General features: G+C 38.9%; 1 protein-coding gene across 1 annotated transcript; it reads left to right on the top strand.

Annotated features, from left to right (window-relative positions):
* The first annotated feature begins 1,062 nt into the window (after positions 1 to 1,062).
* LACTB2 (lactamase beta 2) lies at positions 1,063 to 18,512 on the top strand. Its single transcript, XM_084205662.1, has 7 exons — positions 1,063 to 1,282; positions 1,799 to 1,962; positions 3,303 to 3,426; positions 7,523 to 7,701; positions 11,745 to 11,893; positions 13,634 to 13,715; positions 16,322 to 18,512. The coding sequence occupies exons 1-7, from the start codon at positions 1,161 to 1,163 to the stop codon at positions 16,363 to 16,365; spliced, it is 864 nt and encodes a 287-aa protein (XP_084061788.1). The 5' UTR covers positions 1,063 to 1,160; the 3' UTR covers positions 16,366 to 18,512.
* Positions 18,513 to 19,656: the final 1,144 nt, after the last annotated feature.

A 19,656-nucleotide genomic window follows, 5' to 3' on the forward strand; every position in this document is an offset into this window, starting at 1 on the left:
TTCATTGATATGTAATTTAAGGGGAGAACAAGTCTGCCCTATTTTCTTTAACAATGCCACTTGAAAGGCAATTAAGCAGAGGTTTCAGGGGAGACCCTGCAAAGTCAAACAGGTAATCTCAGCACCTTGCAGGATCTGCTTGCTTGATCTGAATGCTGCTTGCAAACACATTATTTCTACTTGGACGACAGTGACACAATTTCACAAAGTCACAGAATGGCTGAGCTGGGGAGGGACCACTGGGGTTCACGTTTGAAGCCCCCAGCTCAAGCAGGGACACCTAGAGCCAGATGCGCAGGACCATGTCCAGATGAGTTTTGAGCATCATCAAGGATGCAAACTCCACAACCCCCGTGGCCCCCTATGCCAGCTCTTGGTCACCCACACAGTGAAAAGTGTTTCCTGATGCTCGGAGTGAGCATCCTGTGCTCCAGTTTGTGCCCATTGCCTCTGGTGCTGGCACGGGGCTCCATGACAGGACCTGAGGCAATTGCCGGGTGACAGAGCCTGGCTCTGCCCCCTACACACCCTCTCTTCAGGGTTTTACACACGATGAGATTTTCCTGAGCCTGTTCTTCTCCAGGCTGGGCAGCCCCAGCTCTTTCAGCTTTTCCTCACAAAAGAGATGCTCCAGTCCCTCAGAGACCCTTTGCTGGACACTCTCCAGCAGCTCTCCAGTTTTATTAAAATGCCGAATCCTAGACAGCTCCTATGTGCCGTGCGGGACCATACGCAGTTCCTACATCCCCTGTCAGGAGGCGCGTTCCTGGGATACAGAAAAGGTGCATTTGTCTCTTAAAACAAATTTCTCTGGAGAAGCCCGGCAGGGCACGGACATGCCTCTTAATGGGCAGCAGCGAGGCACCGAGCCGGCACGGAGAACTGAATTGCACCGAGAACTGGCCTCCTCCACACGGGAGAGCTTTATCCGACCGCATCACCACAGCGCCTACCGTTAGGAGCCGCCGTTTAGCGCGCACCCGGCCCGCCGGGCAACGGAAGGAGCCGCCCCACAGGCGGGCGGAAGGCGCCGCGGCCAGGCCCCGGGAGGCGGAGCACGGCCACAGAGGCTTCCGCTCTGCTACAGAGGCTGCCGTCCTGCCGCCCGGCGGCGTCGTGAGGGAAGCGGAGCCGGGAGTTCGGGGCTGTTCGCTGCAGAGATGGTGTCGCTGCTGCCGCGCATCGAGCGGCTCTCGTCGCGGGTGGTGCGGGTGCTGGGCTGCAACCCGGGGCCCATGACCCTGCAGGGCACCAACACCTACCTGGTGGGCTCCGGGCACAGGTACCGAGCCTGCTCGCAGAACGGGGCAGGGCACGGCGGAGCAGGCTCCGCTGCGCCGGGACCGTGTGCTGCCTCCAGCCCGAGGGGCCGCTACCGGCCTGTTCCCAAATCCCTTAGTCAGCGCTGAAAAGAGGGAGGAAACCGGACAGCGTTACATTTGAGGAGCTAGTGCCCGGAGGCGGCTTGGGCGGGTGGGATATGGAGTCTGGTCCGGGCGACCCTTGGGCCGAGGCCGGGAATTCGGTGGGGGAAGTGGACCTGTGCCTCAGGTACTAAACGGTGGCTTCTGCCACTTGTCGCGGAGTCGTAAATGTGTGGCCCACATTTATTACTTACGCCACTTTTTAAGTTGTTACGCTGCGGGGGTGGAATGCCAGGAGGCAAGAGGTGTGGTCTGGATATGGAGACATCCGTTTTTGCTAAATTTCTATCTGTTGGCTTATTGTATTAATATTGCTTGGCTGTCATATGAACGCTCTTTTATTCTCTGGTGTGTGTCTCTCCCTCTCTGTGTAGAAGAGTCCTTATTGACACTGGAGAGCCAGCTATTCCTGAATATATCAGCTGTTTAAAGCAGGCACTGTCAGAGTTCAACATCGCCATTCAAGAAATTTTAGTGACACACTGGCATCATGATCATACTGGTGGAATACCTGATATCTGCAAAAACATTCCAAGTGGTAGGCCAGAGATTTCAGATATTGCTGAAAATGTTTAATACATGGCAAGAAAACATTAACCAAATGCTTCTGTGCAAATCGACTGGATTATTCTTCTGGAATTGTTGTATAAACTGCATGCAATTTCATGATTCTGCTGCAGTGTGTAGATTGAGCACAATGTAAAATCTGAATGTAATAGTTATAGTACTATAGGTGTTTTTCAATACCTGTGCATACTTTTATAGTGAATTTTTCTTATGTTTGAATAATGAAAACCTAGATACTATCAGCATGGTACTAAGAGATGTGAGAAAAACTTGATACTGCTTCTGTTTTACTTGGACAGCAATGATAAATTTATTGTTATTTTCACTTTTGTAAAAACAAATAGCTTGAATTGTTAAAAGAAGTATTCATAACTTTGGGATTCCTTACAGGAGCCCATTAGTAGTTGCTGACAAATTCATAGGCCTCAGAGCACGAGGGGGAAGCACTAGGGCAGTGTGCAAGTAAAGTCTGATCTAAAAATGTGTATTCCATGTTGATAAACAGTAAGAGACATTTCTGTGTTGGTATCTGAGAAGAGAATAATGTGGATAATGTGGTAATTCTTAACATTGTTGGACTTTGTCACCAGCTTTGTCACAGGCTTAATTTTGTAAAGTTGCCAGGTGCTTATCTGCAATGAAGCCTGGGCACTATGAAAACAATTGGTGTCTTGGTGAGGATTTTGGGCTTGCCAGGCTATCAACGTGGTTGTAAGGGATATGAATGCCTTTCTGGGTTGCTATCTGTAGCTGTTCAAGCCAAGCTGTTTGTTCCAGCTGTTCCAGCCAGGTGTTTGCATTTTGTGCACTGTTCAGAATGAAAGAGGCTGAGAGAAGTTGCAGGTCAAAAAGTCTTCATCCAATTTTAGGCAAATGTTGAGTGATGCTTCTGTGAATCATAAAACAGAGTGTGAAAGCAGAAATCTTAGTGGCATTGTAAAATCTTGGGGGAATTGGCTCATGAGTCAAGAAGGAATATTTGTAAAATATAATAATTACTGATCTTAATTAATTTCATTTGTGTGTTTTTTCCAGCTTCAGATTTGTCACTGGTACAAAGTGCTGTATTCAGAATCGGTGACTTTCACTGTTTAGTGGTTTTGGCTCTGGAATAAGGCTGCTGTACAAATATAATATAGCTACAATATATTATATCTACAAATATATACTTTACAGAATTTGTTGTTTCTAGTTTCTATTCATAGTGTGTGATAATTAATAGTACTTATTCATAAAGTAACCTGTCTGTGCAATTAGCTTTGTTAGTGACAAACTCAAAACATTGTTTTCTTTGCTTTCCTTAAATATTAGACTCAGAATACCGAATATGTAAGCTCCCTCGTGTCCCTCACTGTGAAGAAACAATAGAAGGAGGACGTAAATATTTTTATCTTAAAGATGGAGATGTTGTAGAGACAGAGGGAGCCACGCTCAGGTAACCATGAATTTCTTCAAGTTCTTTTTTCTTCAGAATTCTGACATGTACATGCATCCTAATTTCTAATGATTGCAAATCCACACATCTAATCTTTTCAGCACTTAGGCGTGTAGACTTCCTATCATAATCCAGCAGGATATGTTAATACAAAGACATTGTTTTTATGAATGAGAATTATCAGAAATTATTCTTTGGATTTTGTCTTTAGACTCAGCAGAGAAATTAACAATATTTCGCTAGAAAAACCCTTTCTGCAGGAAAACCAATACTTTCTCATCACTTTTACATAATTAATTACTTTTAAAATTGTGGAAGTCTGTAGTAGTCTGGCTGGATTATTTAGAAGCATGCCTTTCTTTTTACCTTAAAAATATATCCTTAGGAGTCTCTAAAACATTTAATACTTAAAATGTTACATTTTAGACCCTGACTTGTGAGGTTCTTGTAGGGTGCCAGTTTTGGAGGACTTCTTTCCATGGCATATACTGTCTGTAATGTTAGTCTGAATGAGTGTGAAATAGAAAGCTGTTGTGCCTCATAGAAGCACGCACACCATAAAAAGGTCTGACCATTCTTTTTTCAGAGTCCTTTCACTAACAAGGCCTTATTCTTATAAGAACAAAGTTTGCTTGTTTTCTTCATTTTAGCTGGGAACTATCTCCCGCTTGTAGAATATGTCACTTGGTTGATTGCAAGGAAAAAAACATTAAAAAAAAAAAAAAGGGATGTGTTTTGTCCAAAAGCATTTTATTTTATTAGTGTAAAAACAGAAGTAAAAAGCATCTTATATTGCATACTGAAGACCTTTCACTACCTAAGTGGCCCATGTTTGGACAAAAATTTGGAGATGGAAAATTATTTTTTTTTAATTTCAATCCAAGTAAGTCAACGATTAGCACATTTTGAAGTTTGGGATTGTGGAGGACCAGGCATAGGCATGTTTTGTCTCAGACATTCTGACTTGTGACAGGGAAGTTGTGATTGGCAGGGAGAGTCCCCTGGAGGTAGAACAGCATGGTCCTGAGCCAACTGCCTTTTCTGCCTTCAGATTCACAGTGCCTCCACCAATCCCCCACCCCAGCTTGGAGCCTGGAGGGCTCAGACAGGCTGGCAGTGTTGTTGTGGCAGTTGGGAGCTTGTTGAGGGGTGTTGTAAAAATACGGGGCTTGTGGCCAATACCCATGCGAAGTTTATTGCGACAGTTGGGAACTTGTTGAAGTGTGTCCTCAAAGTGAAGGGCTTCTTAGCCAACACTTCTGAGACCAAATAGTGGCCTAGTTGATACCAGAAAGCATGGGAGTTCCCAGACACACAGTCTGGTGTCCTTGTTGATCCTGAAGAGAATTTATAACAAACATCACAGCCCCTAAGGGTGGGTTGTAACAGCCAAACTTTATGGTTGATTAAAAGCAGGTATTCTCACCTGGAATAATTCAGTAACCACTTCAAGGATACTCCTAGACCCATCACTGCTTCTAAAACAGCAGTATCTGCATGCTAAATTTTAGTTAACTGTCAGGTTTTCAAGGTGTGCCACAGCAAGGGGGCAAGACATGCTGGCAGCACCTCTCCACACACTTCTGGTGTTCTCTTCTATTTTTTCATGTTAGCGATTTGGCTTCCTGGTGAAATTTCATCAAGAACTGAAGGATTCCATGTCCCAAAGGTGAGCCCATCAACTTGATTTTGATGTTGCCTCCACAGGGCGATGGCTCACCTGCTTTCTCCTGAACTCTGTATTCAGTAGGAGCTGGAAGTCATTGCATCAGATGATGCTGCACTTGTGGTCTCCCAGCCCTGCATCAGCTTGGCTGGGAGCTGTTTAGTCTTGCCCTGTACACCACACTTGGCACCAGCTCTCTCAGTTCCTGATCACTACTTTGATGCATCTGCCATTAACGAGAAGGTTCTAATGAGTATCAGCAGTGATGCTGATTGGAGTTGTGTTATTTTCAGTCTGCATCAGCCTCAGCGTAAGGCCCTTCTGCTTTTCAGAAATCATCATGAAAGGCCACCCCGGTGCAGCTCCTTGGCAGCTCAGGTTACCATATGCTATTGTCATGGGTTGACCCTGGCACAGTGCCAGCGCCCCCATGAAAGGTGGATATCCAAAATGGTTACCGTGAGATGTGACCCAGGAACAGAACAAAACAGGCTCCAACTTGGGAATGGAGGGAAAAAAAACCAACATTTTATTAATCTACATAGACACAAAAGGGGAAAAAAAGGGAAAAACTACACACAACAATCCACAATGGAAACATCTTCAAAAACACTTCTCCTCCCCCCACCTCTCCAACAAACAAATCCCCTCTATCACATCAATTCTCAATCCAATACCCTCCTTCACACACACTCTCCCCAGTTCATCAGGAGAGAGGAGTCTTCCTCTCACACCATGGGCCTCCCCAGGGAAACACTGCAAAGTCCCCAGTGCTTCCATGTCACACACTGCAGCCGCCCGAAGAAAATCTGTAGCGGTGACCATCTTCCTTCCATGTCCAGCGCTCTCACCACTGTCCATGGATCCAAACTGCTCCTTAGGTCCTTTTAAGAATGCTTTGCCCAGTTCCAAGAGGTGGCCGCCTCTCACCATTTGGGACGCCGGTCCCCCCCATATTCTCTCCCCTGGGGCCTGGGGTTCTCAGGAACAGAGATCCTTCGCTGGAGGCAGAGGGCTCCACCACACCCTCCCCCTCAGTCTCTGTTCTCTCCGCTTCTCCTTGCGGCCTTGTCACTCCTGGCTTCTAGCCAACGCCTCCCCCAAGGAGCAGTCTCTGTATTATCAGAAGAACTTGGTTTCGCCCGTGGCTGTGTAAGAGAAAAGTCCAGCCAAAGCCACTCCACTCATCTCCTCCACCTAGGGCACTCTCATCTACAAGCATTCCTTCACCTAGTCAAACTTCTTCTTCTTCTTCATCCTCTTTCCCCTCTCACTCCTCAGCTGGGGAGGATCAGTGTTTTTAAAGCTTCCAAAAATTCACAAAAAGGTTAAAAGCTCGGCCCGGTCTGCTGGCAGCTGGGCACCTGCCGCCCCCCCCACTTTCTCCTCCTGGCTGTGCTCCCAGCACAAGATAACAAATTCAGCCTGCACAGTCTCTGTCATTCTCTCTCCCGGGGGGGCTGCCCAAACCATCCCAGGACTCCTCCACCCCTGCACCTTGCCGGGGCTCCGGCCTCCCTTCCCAGGCCGCATGGCCTCCCCTCCCCCGCCCAGACGCAGCTGGGCAGGGGAGAGGTCCGAGCAACTCACCGGCCGGACTCCAAAGAGGAAGGTCTTCTCTAAATCCTCTGCTTTTTAACCCACTGAGTGTGTTCTCGGAGGCGTACCCAAATCCTCAGTGGCCACACCAAATGCCAATTTCACATCTGGCCACTGATTGGTTTGACCATAACTTTCCAAAAAAAAACTCTCTTCCGGGTCAAACCATGACAGCTATATACATACCTACTGTCCCTTTGCTGCATGCTAATACACTGCTTGTCCAAGCTGTGGGTCCTTAATCCTTACCATGCAGGTGTTTAATGACCTGCACATAGAACAGCTGAAGGACCATGGTTCTCTGTATTTGACAGCTGTGCTCCAGTGTGCTATGGGGCTTTCAAGGAAAAATACATTTTTGGAGGCTTAACTTTATCTGGGTCGCGTTCAGAAGTTCATAGTTCATTTCTAAATGAAAGATATCATCCTTATCTTCCTTGCAAAGTACAATGTGCATGTCAAGAACTTCAAGTGTTTCAATCTGGAAATAACATGTCAATTTTATTTTTTAAGGCTTCAGAATATTGCCCTCTATAACAGAAATTCTGCATGGCTAGTCAGCTCCTTTAATGCACTTGTATTATGGTGTGTCATGTAAGTAAAAGCATGCTAGAGATGATTGGTCTTCTCTAGATGGTATGAGAAAATGGATTGGGATCAGGGAAAGTGATACCTGTTTGCATCAACTTTTCAGCCTCTTGTGGTCAGTGTTTTCTTGTTATTGTTATTGGCTGCTTTGCAACTGTATTATTTCACCATCATTTGTTCTGGCTTCAAAAATGAGGTGTATATGCTGTATGAAAAACATAAGCTTTTTTGTTCTTTGAACAGAGTTTTATATACACCAGGACACACTGATGATCATATGGTTTTACATCTAGAAGAAGAAAATGCTGTATTTTCGGGTGACTGTATTTTAGGGGAAGGAACAACAGTAATAGAAGATCTGTCTGATTACATGAAAACTTTGAAAAAGTTGTTAGAAATGAAACCAGATTTGATTTATCCAGGTAAGTGGTTTTAACTGCTCTCTTTTACTGTGTAATTTTTAAATATCTCCTCTAAGAATTTGAGAACTATTATTACAATCAAACATCACTCCTAATGTAACAATTCAATTTAATAAGCAGTAAGCTAAGCTGACTTCGTCATGGTGGTTTGCAAAACTTGAAAATTTTCAATGATAGGTATCTTTCCTTTCTTAAATTCTCTATTTCAGGGTGGGTCTTGTCTTTCTGTGCCCAAAGACTCCAGGGGCCATAATCTTTCACTGCTGGAATTGTACAGCAGATTTAATTTTCTTATGTTATTCTATCTCTGTGCTTGAATGTTATCCTGGAAGAAAAAAGTAATAGCTGTTTTGTTCCTTTTCATCCCCACATACATTGTCAATGTGAGTAACCTAGTAATGTTTTTTGAGAGTTATGTGTCCCTTGCAGTAGAGATTAATCACAAATGCATCTTGGAAAGCTGCAGAACTGTAAAGTGGTAATCTTAGTAAATGATTTAGGTTCAATTTGAACAAGAACCAGGAGGCCAAAAATGTTCTAAAAATAAGTTGTCTAGAGTCTCTGGATTTCCTTTAATTCTTTTCCTCTCTCTCCTTCAAACATTGGGAATGCATTTACTTTTCATATATACTACGTCTGTTTGACAAGACTACATTTTAAGAATTCATTATGTAACTACATTTTAAGCTACTCATTTGCTTTTTCAGAGCTACATCTCCGGATTTTTTCTGACTTTTTCTGTTTCATCTTCAGCTTGTCATTCCAAGCTACTGTATCTATGTTCTCAGTAGTGCCTATTTCCATTAGCCACCTATGTTTAGCCTACTCTCTTCTGTTCACTCTTAAAATAGCCTTCTTTTGAAGTATGTGTCCTTTAAGAGCTCAGCAAAAAATGCTGTTTAATAAAAGCATTCTTACATATTCCATAGATGTGGAGGTTGATGTAGACAGAATATGACTTGGTCATATTTATTGACTTAACTGACTTAACTAACCAACTTAACTGACTTAACTAACCATTAAAACTAACAATTCTTTAGCCTTCAGAATGTCAACGAAATGTTTTACTTTCTTTCTTAATACCTGCAAAACACAGTCTGTTCTTCTGACTGAATTTCTGCCTTCCAAAACCATGTATATGTCAAATTCTGTTTGGTTTGTCAATTTTATCTGTTGTATTTCACTCTGTTCTTAATGATTTTGTATCTGGATTACACATTCACCAAGGCTGAACATCAGTGCTCTTTATTTGTGTTTGCTGCTGTTTTAACTGTGTTCTTACTGGACTTGCAATTAGGAAGCCAGTCTGACATCGTGCATTTTCGGTGATGATAGCTAAATATTGAGATGGATTGGAACTGACTTTCTTTTTTCATCCATGCACCACAAAATGTACATGCAGTTGTGCAAAAAGTGCTGTTGCCCAATCAGAGCAATTGGTGATGCTGTTGGATATAAATACAACAGAAGTAGTTTGTTTTACCAATATATTCTATATAAGCCAATCACTCTGTGCTGCAGTATTGTCTTCATGGTTCTTGAACTGTTTCTGCCACCAATGCTTTACCACTCATGTGGTACCTCAGAATTGCACAAATTTTTGTAACAAACTGTCTGCTGGCTACCTGAGAGTAGGTGAATTTTATCAATCCTTCCCCGTCTACATTTCTTTTTTAAGTTAATGTGGGAATGACTTGGGCACAACACTCATAATATCTTCTTACAGATAATACTTGATGAGAATCTTTGGGACAAGAAAAGGGCATTTTAGTCAGTAGAGGGCTCCCTGTCCTGTAATAATAATTTACCTTGGTAATACAGAAAAAAATGGTACCAGAACTAGGAATTTGTGGAAGATTTCATGACCCAATTGTTTTCTTCACTTCTGTCCTTTGTGCTGTAATTTAAAGTAAAAGAATCTCACACTTCACAATGTGTTATGAGGAAATATTATGAATCTGTCTGAAATGAAAGCTGAATTCATGGAAAGAGAGTCATATTTTGAGAGTGTTTTTCATATGCTCAGAAACATTTTACTTTTATTCAGGTATTAATTCTTTATTCATTAATAAATAAATAACTGTACTGCTGTCCCTGAAAAATGATGGATGGGGAAGTTCCACATCTGGATTTAGTTCCAAACTTTGAGATTATTTTCATGTTCATATATGCATACACAACAGCTACGGATCAGATGATGTAATGGAGATGAAGTCCCTTTAACTTTGCAAAATGTGGGTTGCATTCTGGGTTCTGACATTGGTCTTGTAGTCTAAGTCAATTAAATCGCTTGGAAGAGCAGGGCCAAGTTTTAAGAATGCCTTGTGATTCCATGTGCAACCCTCAATTTTGATTACTTCAGTGAGACTTCCATCATTAAAGAATGCAAGAGAATGGACAGTTAACATTACAGTCTCTGTATATCTATGTTTTTTCCTAAAAAATTTTCTAAGTTTTGGATGTATAAATGGTAACAGTACAGATCCTGTTATCCTTGTAATTTATTTTGTAAGGAAAAATAGCTTCATATTAAATATGTTTGAAATCATTAAATATAAATGCATATGCCAGTATAGCTTTATGTTTACACATTACATATCTTGTATTTATAATACTTATTTAAACAAGGTAAGTTTCAATGTATATGTAGTAATTTCAAACATGCTGAAGTGAATAAGTTGAGATGTATAAATATTTAGACTTACAGAAGGATAGATTCCTTTGACACTTTAGTTCAAAACATGAAAAATCAGTTGCTCTTTTTCTATAAGCTGCCTGTCATCAGGCGAAATAAGCTTGGATTTTAAAAGTTTAAAAATTAAAAACCCATTTAATCAGTAAACCCAAAGTACAAGTAAAGAATATGGTGATTTTTTTAATAGTTAGAGAACCTCAAAAGAAACTGATTTGGATGATACCAAGTAATTTCTAAAAGAAATTAATTTCTAAAAGTAATTTCTAAAAGAAAGCTATGGTTTTTTATAGTAGTTTCTTTTCTGCTAATTTTATAAATTACTTAGAATTTGCACTCAGAGAGCAGAGCTGAAAGTTGCTGCTGCTACTTCAGGTGAGTTGTACAGGCAAAGAAATAGGAAACCTTATATTTTATAGCAATATAAAAAGCATGTGATGAATGTTTGTGCAAGTCAATTCCTCTATAAGTAACACAATAAGTTTAATTTCTATGCATGTAGCTCTCATGGCTGAACAATATTTTCTCTCTCATTTTAATGTACCATAAGACAGCATTTGATTTTTCATAAAGGTTAGTGCTTTACCAATTAAGCCTTTTCATAATGTGATTCAAAAGCCTTTAAGTAAGTTGAACATTTCTGATCTGCCACAGTCAGTCCAGGAAAAAATATGTTTTGCTTATTAACCAGCCAAACATAAAATGATCCACCTATAACTTTCCCTATGCCTTCCATTTTTCCTGCCCTGACATATTCTGACTGCCTCACTTACTTGTTTTCTATTCTTTTTTTTTTTATCATACTCACAACAGTATTTTTAAAGGCATAAAATACAGTGTGTGAATCAGTTTTGAAGGTTGGTTTGGGAAAAGTACCTGTCACAATTAAAGAGGTCATCTTGGTGTTTGCCCCAACAGGACAGTAGGACCCGAGTCCTTTGCATCAGCCATTATTGTTCAAAGGCCGGTATCAGTTGAAATCATTAGTGTCAGTATCCTTTGGGGAGAGGAAGACAGGCAAACAGAGATAATACAGTAATCTGAATCTTATCTTTTAAATCTCTTCAACAGTGAACTCCTTTCCTTTTTTCTAATGGCCTAAAGTAGTCTTCCCTTGCTTTCCTTATTCCATCTGAAGTATTCCCTTTTCCCTGTTCAGACTTTTAATATCCTAATTCTTCCTTTCCATCTTAATGCTTTGCAGATGCAGACTGTAATACAGACATTCAGATCTTTTTCTCATGGCTTTTAAATCTACTAGAGTTTACATAAGAATGTTTCAATTATTCAATAGCATACTTAATTACAAATGTAAGTAATAGTGCTCTGGTACATGTGTTTTGATTTTTAGGTCATGGCCCAGTAGTACGTGATGCAAATACTAGAATCCAGAACTACATTTCTCACCGACTTGCACGTGAACAACAAATTCTAAATGTTTTACAGAAGAATAATGGGAAATCATATACATCCTCAGAGCTTGTAAAGATGATATACCAGGTAATTGTTAATGAAAAGTTTTTAGATCAAACAAAAAAAAAAATGAGGTTAGGTTCATAAAACTTGTATGTAACAGTAATGGTCTTTGAGTAGTGAAAATTAAAATCATGGTGGCTCTTTGAAAGGGCTAAAAAGTATTTCTGCCTGTTCAGGGTTCAGTTATGACTGTGCCTTTAAATTGTCTTGTTTAAGCACTTAATTGGAGTGAGGCCCACATGATTCTTACAAACTTACTTAACTATCCAGATCTTAGGCACAGTTTCTTAAGACCAAGTAAAGATTAAATTGTAGTGTTTGGTTCAAAGTGAAAAGTATGACATGACTATTAGTTGTGGATTTCCCAAAGTCTGTTTGGGGTCTCCTGAAGAATGGTTGAAAACTTTGAGTTCTTGATTTATCAGTCTGCCTGATATTACAGGTGAACTGCAGTTCCACAGCACAAAGCAGGATATTGCAGCTCAGATGTTGGATAGCTTGTATGTGTCTTTAGACTGGTGTAACAGTACTTTGTTTCTACTTCACCATTCTTCGTGTAACCTTTTCAATTTTTCCCTGTGGTGTGGGGTTACCCTCCTAACCAGTAGAGATAAGAGATACAGTAATTCTGCTTTGGAGGAAGATGTCAAAGTTGCTAATGGCTGTGGCTTGGGAACAGGTCTGTAACAACTCCACAGCTCATTTTTTTCTGATTTTGCTGATATCCAGTTTCCAAAAGAATGCCTACGTCACCCTGAATATTTTGTAGTGCTGATGGACCATTACCTATGGCCATTCAGCTTCTGCAGCTCTCCTGTCTGATGAACTAGGTTTTAAGTATAGAGCCATTCTCATGTTTCTGTAAATCACAAACCACTTGTCCTGCCTATATAAGAATTTTTCAGTACTATTGCAGCTTTATATTACAAAAGAATGTATATGCTTTCAAAGTATTCTCAAGGTTCACAATTTATTTAACTAGTTTTCCTGCCACACATATTATTTGAAGAACTTTTTAATTTTCGAAAAGGAAAAATAGAGCTTTACCTTTAGGATGATAGAGGTGGAGAGGAGGATTTTGAGCAGTAGTCATACAGTCATAGAATGGTTTAGGTTGGAAGGGACTTTAAAGGTCAGCAATTTCCATCACCCCTGCCATGGACAAAGACACCTTCTATAAGACCAGGTTGCTCAAAGCCCCATCCACCTTGTCCTTGAACCCTTCTAGGGATGAGGCATCCACAGCGTTTCTGGGCAACCGGTGTTACTGCTTTTTACATAATGAGCATTGAAGAATTGTAAGAAATATTTTGTCCTCCTGAAGCTGTTACATTTTTTTATTATTTACTCACAGATACTAATTGCTAGAGCATATTTAAACCTATGCAGATGTTGTAATGGAATAGAAGGGATAGTTATCTGTGGAGAAATGCATTATAAATTTGTCTTTAAAAATACTCAGCTACACTGACAACCCAGGGCAAACCAAGCTCAGAAGAGGAGTGCTGGCCAAAGTTTTCATCACACAAATGTATAATGCAAAAAACTGAGCAAAGTAAACAAAAATGTGTTGTTAGACTGCTAATTTAACTGGTGTAAAGTTGATTTACTCATCTTAGTTTCCTGTTGTTACATAACTAACTGAATGTTCCCATACTGATTCAGAAGAAAATCTGTGGTAATAAACCACTGGTTCCATATATTGAAAAAACAGTTGATGGATATTTAAACAAATACAAAATGCATATTTTTTGTTCCCATTAGGAAATCCCTGAGAATTTACTTCCAGCAGCGGAACATAACCTCCTAGTCCACTTGAAAAAGCTGGAAAAAGAAGGAAAAGTGTGTAAGTTGTGAATGAAGGGTGGAAGGAGGGTCGTTTTTATTTTGCTGTTCTATGCATTATTTCTCATGTTATTTTAGTGCATTATTTTCTAGGGGAAAAAAAATGCAATTTTTTGCAGTAGCTGTCCATCAGACAAATTAGAGTAATGGTTGTACAGTATTCACAAACTTTTAGAAAATATTTTACTAAGTATTTGAATGCTTAGAGCTCAGATTACTACAATGCATATCCCTTTAAATTTTTATTTAAAACATAGCATAGAATACATTCCTAATGGTAGGATTTATACCTTCTTGTATTTTCTGAAATTCATACCTAAACATGCATGTATGTAGCATTTTATGAGTTTACATTTAAGTTTCTGCCCATGCTAAGTATTTTGCATATTGTGTGTATGTGCTACAGAGATAGTTAAAATAATGCAGTCTAAATTTTTGCAATTACTGATTAGTACAGTACCTAAGTAGAGCTGCTGTATTTAGTTTAATGTTTTTACATTGTGCCTTTACTCTTAGTGAACAAGGTGAAGTATTGTTTCTGTAATGTGCATATGGTACATATGGAAATGCTACTCAGCTAAAGCTTAGGAAAATATTTCTTCCTGTACAATACATGAGTGCACTCAGGAGTGTCCATTTATAAGTAAATAATTACATTCATTTACAGTGGTTGAAGATTTTCACCATTTACCAACCTGAATAACAATATGAAATTAGTGTATTTTTTTCAACTTAGACCCTCTGTTTATCTTACTGATAGAATGGCTAGGTACTAACTAGGTACTAACTGAGCAATTGAGACTGAATTTTTGTAATAATAATAACAACCTGCTTTTATTCAAGGAAAATAGACTAGAGTTACATGAATACAGTCATCACTGAAGTTCAGAAAATGTTCTCTTTGGGCTTATTTTATGCAGAATGCCATAGAAACTTTACCAGCATGGTACTTACTGCACCAGCTTTTAAATATTGTCTCAATTCTTGGTTATTAACATCCATCATTGATCTATACATTTCTCCAATTTTGTGCCACCAGATTCATCAAGGGCATGAGGTGTTGTTGACAGTTTATCCCTTCTTTTCACTCTCAAAGTAGTTCAAACAACAGCATTTTCTGTTGAGATCAAATAGTGGATAAATTAACTTTTTCTTTAAAGGTAGTCTTCCCTACAAGAGTGTCTTCATTTTGAATGCCCAGGAAATAATTTGTTTGAGTGAGCTACTGACTTAAGGGTTTGTTTTCTCAAAACCACCCTTTTCATGTTTACTGAACAAAAATAACTCAGTTTTTCTCAGAAATCACATTTTAGTTTTGAAGAGAGAGCAGATACAGTCATGTATCTGTTCACGAAGTATCAACTACTTGAAATTATTAGAAAGGTTAAATAACTAGAGGAGACGCTTGTCAGAATAATTGTTGGGACTCTCCTGCTCCAGTTGGAGGCCCTTAATTCAGATGCGTCTTGGTTTCCTGGAAGCACGAGATGTGCCCTTTGACATTTGTTTTGTATTTTAGACTTGAATTTTTGGGTATGGGGAAAGTGAGAAGCAATCTCATTGGAACACTTGGGGTTGCTGAATTTTTAAATACAAGCTTAGGCCCAGACCTGTACTAAATGCTTAAGAGCATGTGACCTTTGCCTATTTTTCAGTTCAAATTAAAGGCATCTGTTGAGGAAGACTGATTCTGTTGATTCTGAACATGTAGCATACAAATGCTTGTGTACTCATGGTACTTGCTCATTTGATTTTAATATCATTTGATGCCCTTTCCACATATTCCAAGACCTTGCAGCATCTCAAGTTTTGTTCTCATTATGGAGGACTTGAGCTGTAGACATAACACTGTCTTGCTTAATTTTCTCCAAAGGTTTTTCCAAAGGAACATCTTGTCAGTATCAATAATGAATGTGACAGGCATATTACAACCTTACAAGTGAGTTACTCACTGCAAATGATGGCCATATGCTGCCTGCCGCAGTCATTAATTACCCACTCAGTACTAGGGATTGCTGATTTTGTCAGTACATAACTTTTATAACTGCAGTTGGGAGTGACACTGCCTCTTAATTCAAACAGAAATGTTGCTCTTCTTACTTAAAGCAAAAATAATGTCTTGTAAGCAGGAGAGTGGCACAACGCACACATGTAAGCTTTATCCCGTGGTTGGATATAAATAATTTGGTTATTGTTTCACATCATATCTCTGATGAAGAGATAAAAATAGTTTATCTATTCTTAATTTAAGAGCACAGACTTTTTTCCATCTAAAGGTTATACATTTCAGAAAATGCAACAAGCACTCTACTACCTCAGATTTCTTAATATCTAGAAAGTTTAATATACCAAACTTGAAATAACTAGAGGACTATTAAGACCTTTTTATTAATCACTCTTTATACTGCTAGGTTATGTTAGTTAATGTCTATCACCTTCAATTAAAACTGAACACTGGTGTGAAGGAAAGTATTTCATTAGTTTTAATAATAAATGTCATGTGTAGACATACATCTTCATGTACAGTTTAAGTTTGGGATAATCTAATGCCTATAAATAAAATCTAAGTATTGGTTTGTAGCTAATTTGGTTTCTTTTTCTTAACAGTACGTGATGAAACTCCCAGCTTCAGATGGAAAAACAATTTATAAGTTAGGCAAGATTGCCCAGGAATATATTTCATCTGCATGGTAGCTGTATGAAAAATCATAACAATGAGCTGGGACTGTATGTGAAATAAAAACTAATTTTTACTTGGCTTTTTAAAAAGTGGTAACAATTTTAAAGCAATGTTACAGTAAGTTAACTGATGTTTTTCACATTCTACTTTATTGGAATTTTAAAGTACCCTGGTGGGTACTGAGTTAATAAAATGGAATGAGTGTGAAGAATTGAATCCTACCTTTGTTATAAAGTGCTGAGTTTTATCTCTGGTGATAAAAGACAAATAGGAAGGATTTTATAAACTTAATATAATATTATCTTAAAGCAATATTATTAACTTAATAAATCACATATATAAAAGAAATCTCTAGTAAGAAAACCAGAAAATGTCTTCTTCTATACCTGGTTTCACCTGCTTGTGCTTCTCAAAAAGTGATTTTCTAATAAGTTACCTGTACATTCTAAAAAGCCAAGTTATTTTTGCTAACAGGTGTAATACCAGCATTTATGTTCCTTTTCTTATTTAGCTGACTGTGCTTGTGTTTGCTGGTTGCTCAGTGCAGAAGGTTTTAGCAAACACTGAAAGTAATTCTAGACTTTTGGGGTTTTTTGGTGGAAACACCATTTCTATGGAATTCATTCAAAGGATTCATTAATTTTAATTAACGAGTGTCAAAAAATGCATAGAGTTGGGGCAGACTTAAATTCTTTGTAAGATTCTGCAAGAATGTGATTAAAAGGCTGTATAAATTGAGATATGTATTACATGCCATATGAAGTTTTGCTGTTAATCTACTTAAAGTAGGAATATTTTAACTAAAAGGTTGTATTTGGTTGAAAAATACTGTACAGTGTATTAAAATATGTTTGGAGATTAAATTAAACTTCAAGTTCAGTTCTCTGTGAGTCTTCCACTTGCAGAATAGTACATAAATATTTGCATTACTTTGTCTATTCAAAGTGTGTGACATTTGATGATATATACATTTCTTATAGTATTACTCAAGCCTTAAAAAACAAAAACAGATCTGAGATGTTTGAAAATACCAAGAACAAATATGTGTCCTTAAAAACCTTTGACTATTCAGTCCTGTACCCTCATTTGGAAACATGCATAGATGTTTGGGTACTTAAGGCATGTCTTAATAATTGACATTATTTTATGAAGCTGATGGCATTTGTTCTGATCAGCTGAAAGCAAATCCAAAGCAAAATCCAAAGCAAAAATACTTACAGGAATAGCAACCTAAAACTGAAATCATATTCTGAGGTAGTAGGCAGACCCCTGAAGAAGAGAAATAATTACTTGCTGTAAAAATGATGCTTCTTGCAAACTTTATTGATTTGAAATTTGGCCTCATCATGACACATGCTCACTTTTGACTTTTTCTGCAGTGTCATTTTGAGGTCTTTCTGAGGTCTGCTAGGTTTGCTTCCTATTGTATTTTCTATTTACTTACATATTTCCAGACACTTTTTGTCCATTCCTTCCACAAACATTTTTTTCTTCAATTCCTTTTGAAATAATTAGTTTTCAAATGGACTTCTTTCCATTAATAGTTTTCCTCAAGCTATTCCATGAATTTATAGTTAGCTTTTCCATTGTTAGGCATAAAAACATAATTATCACTGCTTTTTTGAAAAAGATAAAACAATAATCCACATGCTCTGGATGGTGTCATTTTGCTTCAAGACAACAGAAATATCAGTGAAATGACAGTTTCCTGTCATGAGGTCTGAGAACCTAAGACAGCAGGCAACTGGTATGAAGAGGTGGCATCTCATTACCTTTCTGAGCTAAAGAAGAAATCTAATGTTACTTAATGATTTTATTCTGTTTTACTATAAATTTTGAAATACATGGAAATGGCTTTAGAATGCACTTAAGAATTGTTGGGACTTGCAGGTGGTGAAGAAAGCAAGAAGACAAAAATGGAAAACTCCATGTTCTGTGCTGTGCTGCAGCAAATGCCTGACATCTCCAAAAAAGAAAAAGAGAAAAAGGCTGTTTAAGCAGGCAAGTCATTAATGATTGTATATGGTGTCTTTGGAATGTTAAGAGCAGAAACTGCACTGTTACTAATATATATATATATATGAATATATATATATAAAATAAAGGATATTTGGCTATGGCATCTTGAAAAAGTCTCAAGGCTCCTTGTTACATGAAATGGAATGTTTGTTCTAAAGAGGTGACAATGTAAGATATGCCATGTATGTACAAAAAGGGGGGGCCCTTTCACGTGAATGTATTCATCTGTTGGGAATGCATTAAAAGTTAAAAATAAGAAGAGGGGAGGGGGCTATTTCTGTCTTAATGGGTTAGAAGGGCTAGTAATACCAGTTGCTGGGATAACTTTCTAAACAGCTGGGGACAGAAGGAAACACAAACTGTTTCCAGCCTTCCTGCCTGCTAATTTCAAGATCCTGTCCTGAGAAGCAACATCATTTATTACATTTAAGACCTAGACGTTTGATGGTAGGTATCATCTTTTTGAAGTTTTCCCTTTTGTTACTTTCTGATTTGCTTATTTATATTTGTTTTAAAATATTGTTCTTGGTTCTCTAAGCATGCTTAAATTCAGGAAAGGTTCCCAAATAGAAAGCTGTTTGTGTCTTGTAGGTGTCATAATATGCTTCCTGCTGAAGTCTCCACAATCTTGCCACCTGAAACGCTGTATTTGATTTGGTTGGGAAGGTTTTGGGACACACATGCACATGATGGTGGCTTCTGTGCTAAGATGCTAGAAACTCCCTCTGACTCAGATTGTAGAGAGCTTTCTTCCTAAATAATGCAATCAGTTTGGAGCCTAGTGTTGGAAAATACGGATGTTCCTTTCATGGAAAGAAACATAGCAAACTTAGGCCGGCCATCCATGGCAAGCAGCAGACTGAGGGCTGACCATCCCACTTGGCCTGAAGTGCCATACAAAACTTCATGTGGCAGAAGAGGAGACTCCTGATAAAAGGAAGGTGTGGCAACCTCTGGTGAGGCAACAGGTTTCCTTGTTTTCCATTTACAGTGTACCATCAGGACAAACATACAGCCAAGGTGAAACTGAGGGTCTGTAGGAGAGGATATCTAGCCAGGCACTTGCTGATTAAAGCTTGAGGAAAGCATGTCTTGTTCCACTTAAGTCCTTCTTAAGTTATGTTCTGTGGAGATAAGATGACCTGATTTCTTTTAAGCCTAAGGTGGGAAATAGATGCAAACTTATATTGCAAAATGGAGTCCAATTTTTATTCCAATCCAGTGTATTTCACAGGTAAAGTAT

Source organism: Fringilla coelebs (assembly GCF_963513975.1).
Source record: "Fringilla coelebs genome assembly, chromosome: 1".
Lineage (NCBI taxonomy): Eukaryota > Metazoa > Chordata > Aves > Passeriformes > Fringillidae > Fringilla > Fringilla coelebs.

What these genes read in the sequence shown, in the direction of transcription:
- LACTB2 (XM_084205662.1), top strand. Translation starts at nt 1,161, where the DNA reads ATGGTGTCGCTGCTGCCGCGCATCGAGCGGCTCTCGTCGCGGGTGGTG. An exon ending in CTGCAAAAACATTCCAAGTG is followed by an intron (nt 1,963 to 3,302) that starts GTAGGCCAGAGA and finishes CTTAAATATTAG; the next exon opens with ACTCAGAATACCGAATATGT. An exon ending in GGAAAAAGAAGGAAAAGTGT is followed by an intron (nt 13,716 to 16,321) that starts GTAAGTTGTGAA and finishes TTTTCTTAACAG; the next exon opens with TACGTGATGAAACTCCCAGC.